Source organism: Homarus americanus, unplaced genomic scaffold (genome assembly GCF_018991925.1).
Source record: "Homarus americanus isolate GMGI-L3 unplaced genomic scaffold, GMGI_Hamer_2.0 scaffold24922, whole genome shotgun sequence".
Lineage (NCBI taxonomy): Eukaryota > Metazoa > Arthropoda > Malacostraca > Decapoda > Nephropidae > Homarus > Homarus americanus.
Window position 1 is genome coordinate 6,907,163 of NW_024722610.1, and position 6,980 is coordinate 6,914,142.

The 6,980-nt window shown below is 45.0% G+C and overlaps 1 protein-coding gene across 1 annotated transcript; it reads left to right on the forward strand.

Moving 5' to 3' along the window:
* Positions 1 to 1,499: 1,499 nt before the first annotated feature.
* LOC121862984 (elastin-binding protein EbpS-like) lies at positions 1,500 to 2,670 on the forward strand. Its single transcript, XM_042361440.1, has 3 exons — positions 1,500 to 1,797; positions 1,930 to 2,099; positions 2,449 to 2,670. Exons 1-3 carry the CDS (start codon positions 1,500 to 1,502, stop codon positions 2,668 to 2,670), a joined length of 690 nt encoding a protein of 229 aa, XP_042217374.1.
* The last annotated feature ends 4,310 nt before the right edge of the window (positions 2,671 to 6,980 follow it).

Sequence of the window (6,980 nt, forward strand, 5' to 3'; positions counted from 1 at the left end):
GAGAGAGAGAGAGAGAGAGAGAGAGAGAGAGAGAGCATGACAGGTAACAACAAAAAGATAATTAACTAGGCAGGTGACAGCAGAAGACAGCGTGACAGTCAACACCTTAAACTGACACGACATAACTCCCGTCCCACCCACAGTCGCCCCCCCCATCTCCCTGTCAATCACCTGTCATTACCAATACCCGTCTGCCATTCTGTCTCCGCCACTGGTCACTCCTACACCCGAGGTCGACCATAATTTAATTCACACAGGTAGGAGGACAGCTATGACGTCACTTCACACAGGTAGGAGGACAGCTATGACGTCACTTCACACAGGTAGGAGGACAGCTATGACGTCACTTCTATTACATCACCTCTCTTACGTCATCGAATAGAATGATAACAAACATGGCGTTTCTTCTGTGTGTGTGTGTGTGTGTGTGTGTGTGTTAAGAGAGAATCATAGAAACTTGAAACACGCGACACTGGTGAAACTAGACAGAGGTTATAGGTAAAAGGCATAAATGATAACTGAAACATTAGGCTCTGAAACTCAATCGAAACAGTGAAACTAAGAAGAGAAAGTAAACCGCTGTAAACATTCCCTCACACACACACACACACAAGAATGGAGGAAACTGCAGCGGGCCATACTGGGTAGTCCCGTTTACACCCAACCCCTATCGCTCATATATCCATCCAACCTATGTTTGAAGCTATCCAGCGTATTCTATTTCTCAACCTATTTCGCGCCTAAATCTAAATTTATCTAATTTAAAACCATTGTTACGAGTTCGCTCCTGGTTGGATAGTTTGAGTACCTTTGTTATATCACCTTTGTTTAGCCCTGACTTCCATTTATACACCTCTATCATATCGCCCCTCTCTCTACGTCTCTCGAGGTAGTGCAAATTAAGATGTTTTAACCTGTCTCTGTACTCAAGGTTCCTAATGCCCGGGATTAGTCTTGTCATTCTCCTCTGAATTCTTTCATGGGATTCTATATCCATTCTGTAGTACGGTGACCAGAACTGAACGGCGTAATCCAGGTGTGGTCTCACAAGAGCAAGATAAAGTTTTAAGATGACCTCACTAGTCTTGTAACTAACACTCCTTTGTATGAACCCAAGTACTTTATTAGCCTTGTTACGAGCAAATACACATTGTTTACTTGGCTTAAGATTCCTACTTATCATTACTCCTAAATCTTTCTCACAGTCCAACACATATGAAGACAAGTCCGACACATATGAAGACAAGTCCGACACATATGAAGACAAGTCCAACACATATGAAGACAAGTCCGACACATATGAAGACAAGTCCGACCACATATGAAGACAAGTCTGACAATATGAAGACAAGTCTAACACCAAGACATTACATATGAAGACAAGTCTGACATCAAGACAAGACACACATGAAGACAAGTGACACAAGTCACATATGAAGACAAGTCCGACAACACAAGACAAGTCTGACAATCATATAATATATGAAGACAAGTGACATATGACACACATGAAGACAAGTCCAACATATATGGAAGACAAGTCCGACACATATGAAGACAAGTCCAACACATATGTTGACAAGTCCACATATGAAGACAAGTCCAACACATATGAAGACAAGACAAGTCTGACACATATGAAGACATATGAAGACAAGTCCGACACATATGAAGACAAGTCCAACACATATGAAGACAAGTCCAACACATATGAAGACAAGTCCACACATATGGAAGACAAGTCTAACATAATGAAAACAAGACACATGAAGACAAGTCCAACACATATGAAGACAAGTCTGACACATATGAAGACAAGCCTCCGATGAAAAACAAGTATGAAGACAAGTATGAAGACAAGTCTGACAATATGAAGACACATATAAACAAAGACGACACATATGAATGCATAAGTCCACACATATGAAGACAAGTCCGACACATATGAAGACAAGTCCGACATATATGAAGACAAGTTACAAGAAGACAAGTCTACACATAAGACAAGTCCGACACATATGAAGACAAGTCCAACACATGAAAACAAGTCTGAAGACAACACATATGACAAGAAGTCTGACACATATAATGTCCGACAAGTATGAAGACATATGACAATGAACAAGTCGACACATGAATGAAGACAAGTCTCCGACACATATGAAGTAGTCAAGACACTAAGGAAGACAAGTCAGAAACAAGTCCGACACATGAAGACAAGTCTGACATATATGAAGACAAGTCCGACACATATGAAGACAAGTCGACACATATGAAGACAAGTCACGAACAAGTCTGACACATGAAGACAAGTCCAACACATATGAAGACAAGTCCATAAGTGAAGAGTCCAACATATGAAGACATGTCCAACATATATGAAGACAAGTCTGACACATATGAAGACAAGTATGAAGACAAGTCACATGAAAACAACATGAAGACAAGTCTGACACATATGAAGACAAGTCCAACACATATGAAGACAAGTCCAACACATATGAAGACAAGTCCGACACATATGAAGACAAGTCCGACACATATGAAGACAAGTTCAACACATATGAAGACAAGTCCGACACATATGAAGACAAGTCCGACACATATGAAGACAAGTCCGACACATATGAAGACAAGTCCGACACATATGAAGACAAGTCCAACACATGAAAACAAGTCCAACACATATGAAAACAAGTCCAACACATGAAAACAAGTCCGACACATATGAAAACAAGTCCAACACATGAAAACAAGTCCGACACATATGAAAACAAGTCCAACACATGAAAACAAGTCCAACACATGAAAACAAGTCCGACACATATGAAGACAAGTCCAACGTAAGAATCTTCAAGAATCAAGACATCAATACTGTCTTACCAATACTACTACAGGTCACCATAAACTCTCCCTTAACTGCTACTTAAATCAACAGGTCATCGATATGTAAAGTGTAAAGTACTGATAAGTTAACTAAGAACTCAATAGCAAAGAGACGGACTTAAGCAACAAGGTCGGGATTTAAAGTGAGGGGAAATGGTCTTTTTAGGGAGGGGTAGGGAGGGCGGTGGGGGGGAAGGAGAGACAGTGATATACGGCAAGGTGTGATAAGGTCCGGTCTGTGTGAATACTCAATAAGAAAATTACCCTTAATGATTATTTTCTCCTATAACTGGGGGGAAGGAGGAGGGAGGGAATGGAAGGGAGAGGGAGGGAGGGGAGAGAGAGAAGGTGGGGGAGGGAGGAGGAGGGAGGGGAAGGGAAGGAGGGTGAAAGGGGTTATGTTTTCGTGGCAAGAGAGTGACAAACAATACGGTATGATAAGGTCGAGGTTCATGTAGTTTATCACTGGGACGATCACTCTTTAAAGAAGATTTTTGGTGCGCCAGTATCTACTATAGGTCACTCATTCACCCACTGTAGGTCACTCATCCATTCACCCACTGGCGGTCACCTATTCACCCACTGGAGGTCACTCATCCATTCACCCACTGGAGGTCACCATCTACCCACTGGAGGTCATTCATCCATTCACCCACTGTAGGTCACTCATCCATTCACCCACTGGCGGTCACTCATCCATTCACCCACTGATGTCACTATTCACCCACTGGAGGTCACTCATTCATTCACCCACTGTAGGTCACTCATCCATTCACCCACTGGCGGTCACTCATCCATTCACCCACTGAGGTCACTATTCCACCAATTGAGGTCATTCATCCATTCACCCACTGGAGGTCACCTATCCATTCACCCACTGGAGGTCATCATCCATTCACCACTGGAGGTCACTCATTCATTCACCCACTGGAGGTCATTCATCCATTCACCCACTGGAGGTCACTCATCCATTCACCCACTGGAGGTCACCATTCACCCACTGGAGGTCATTCATCCATCTACCCACTGAGTAATCACTCATCCATTCACCCACTGGAGGTCACTCATTCACCCACTGGAGGTCACTCATCCATTCACCCACTGAGGTCACCCATTCACCCACTGGAGGTCACTCATCCATTCACCCACTGGAGGTCACTCATCCATTCACCCACTGGAGGTCACTCATCCATTCACCCACTGGAGGTCACTCATCCATTCACCCACTGGCGGTCACTCATCCATTCACCCACTGGAGGTCACTCATTCATTCACCCACTGGAGGTCACTCATCCATTCACCCACTGGAGGTCACTCACTCATTCACTCACTCACTCACGTTCAAACACTCACTCATTCACTCACTCACTCACTCACTCACTCACGTTCACTCACTCACTCACTCATTCACTCACTCATTCACTCATTCACTCACTCACTCACTCACGTTCACTCACTCACTCACTCATTCACTCACTCACTCATTCACTCACTCACTCATTCACTCACTCACTCACTGACGGAGAAGAACCTTTATCCTAGCGACACTAAGCGGTAAAATCCTCACCTGTGTTTTATTGAGGTTAATAAACTCATTAAGTCTTTCAAACTCTGAGACGAAGTTACTTACCTGTTACTTATAGGTCATATAACATTACTTGTAAGACAACTATTGTTACTTTTGTGAAATATTTTTACTTTTGTTAGATATTGTTACTTTTGTTAAATGTTGTTACTTCAATTGAATATTGTTACTTTTATTAAATATTCTTACTTTAAATGAATATTGTTACTTTTGTTAAATGTTGTTACTTTAACTGAATATTGTTACTTTTATTAAATATTGTTACTTTAATTGAATATTGTTACTTTTGTTCAATATTGTTACTTTTGTTCAATATTGTTACTTTTATTAAATATTGTTACTTTTATTAAATATTGTTACTTTTGTTCAATATTGTTATTTTTGTTCAATATTGTTACTTTTGTTCAATATTGTCATTTACTGTATATGATTATTTAGTATTGGTTATAAGTCAATTATTATTACTTGAGGTCATTCATCTACAAGTGTGTGTGTGTGTGTGTCTACTCTACACTCACACGCACTCTTACGCTCGTGTACACATGCACCCGAGCGTGTACACACAGAGATAATCACTGAGTTACGATACGCACACATACACATACACACACATACACATACCTAATATCAAGAGAAGTTATAACAGTGAGAGTGTGAGTGTGTGTGTGTGTGTGTGTGTGTGTGTGTGTGTGTGTGTGTGTGTGTGTGTGTGTGTGTGTGTGTGCTATTTCCACATCGCTATAGAAGGAGCCGGCAGGAACACCATCACTCGTCAACAACAACGTTTTGAGGTGTACAGGGGGCGAGTATAAAGCCACCTAACCTAACCTAACCTGACCCAGCCTAACCTAACCCAGCCTAACCTAACCTAACCCAACCCAACCTAACCCAGCCTAACCTAACCCAGCCTAACCTAACCTAACCCAACCTAACCTTATCAAACTCATCCTATCCTAACCTAACCCATCCCAAAATACTGCTCAAAAATCAACAGTTCTCTGACATCTTGTAAACATCACCCCAGCCAGCCAGCCAGCCAGCCCGCAGCCAGCCAGCCAGCCAGCCAGCCCGCCAGCCAGCCAGCCAGCCAGACAGCCAGCCAGCCAGCCAGCCCCAGCCAGCAGCAGCCAGCCGCCAGCCAGCCAGCCAGCCAGCCAGCCCCAGCCGCCAGCAGCCAGCCCGCCAGCCAGCCAGACAGCCAGCCAGCAGACCAGCCAGCCAACAGCCAGCCAGCCCCAGACAGCCAGCCCGCCCAGCCAGCCAGCCAGACAGCCAGCCAGCCCAGCCCCAGCCAGCCCAGCTGGCCCAGCCATGTATGCCGCCAGCCAGCCAGCAACCCCACACACAGTACAGAGCGGACTGATGACGTTCTGTATGCTCTATGCTATATCGGTACTTGAACTCATTGAACTAATAAGAGCAGATGTTCGTTTCATACTCGACTCTGTATACCCGTGACGGTGGTACGTGAAGCATATGCCGTGAAGGTGGTGCGTAGAGCACTGCTATACCGTGACGGTGGTACGTGAAACGCCTGTATACCCGTGATGACGTTGAGGCGAAACACTGTATACCCGTGACGGTGGTACGTAGAGGCTCTAACATACCCGTGACAGTGGTGTAGAACTTTTCTTATACCCGTGACAGTGGTACGTAGAATCGCCGCTACCCCGTGACAGTGGTACGTAGAGCTCTGTATACCCGTGACAGTGGTACGTAGAGCTCTGTATACCCGTGACAGTGGTACGTAGAGCTCTGTATACCCGTGACGGTGGTACGTAAACTCTGTATACCCGCGTGACAGTGGTACGTAGAGCTCTGTATACCGCGTGACGGTGAAGTACGTAGAAACCATATACCCGTGACGGTGGTACCGTGAAACTCCTATATATACGTGACGGTGGTACGTAGGCTCTGTATACCCGTGACAGTGGTACGTAGGCTGCAACTTATGCCAGCGAACGGTGGTACGTAGAAACTCTGTATACCCATGAACGGTGGTACGTAGGGGCTCTGTATACCCGACGGTGGAAGTACGTAGAGCTCTGTATACCGACGGTGGTACGTAGAGCTCTGTATACCCGTGACGGTGGTACGTAGAGCTCTGCTACCCGTGACGGTGGTACGTAGAGCTCACAACTTATACCCGTGACGGTGGTACGTAGGCTCACCAACCATACCCGTGACGGTGGTACGTAAACTCTGGCATATACCCTTGACGGTGGTACGTAGAGCTCTGTATGCCCGTGACGGTGGTACGTAGACTCTGTATACCCGTGACGGTGGTACGTAATAGAGCTCTGTATACCCGTGACGGTGGTAGGAAGCTCTGTATACCCGTGACGGTGGTACGGCAGAAGCACTGTATACCCGTGACGGTGGTACGTAGAGCTCTGTATGCCCGTGACCGTTGGTACGTGAAGCTCTGTATACGTGACGGTGGTACGTAGAGCTCTGTATACCCCGTGACGGTGGTGCGTAGAGCACTGTATACCCGTGACAGTGGTGC

Excerpts from the sequence above, each read along its gene's own strand:
- LOC121862984 (XM_042361440.1), top strand. The coding sequence starts at position 1,500 with ATGACACACATGAAGACAAGTCCAACATATATGGAAGACAAGTCCGAC. Across the intron at positions 1,798-1,929 it reads TCCAACACATATGAAGACAA|ACAAGTCCGACACATATGAA; the intron begins GTCTGACACATA and ends ACACATATGAAG. Across the intron at positions 2,100-2,448 it reads ACACATATAATGTCCGACAA|TCTGACACATATGAAGACAA; the intron begins GTATGAAGACAT and ends CATGAAGACAAG.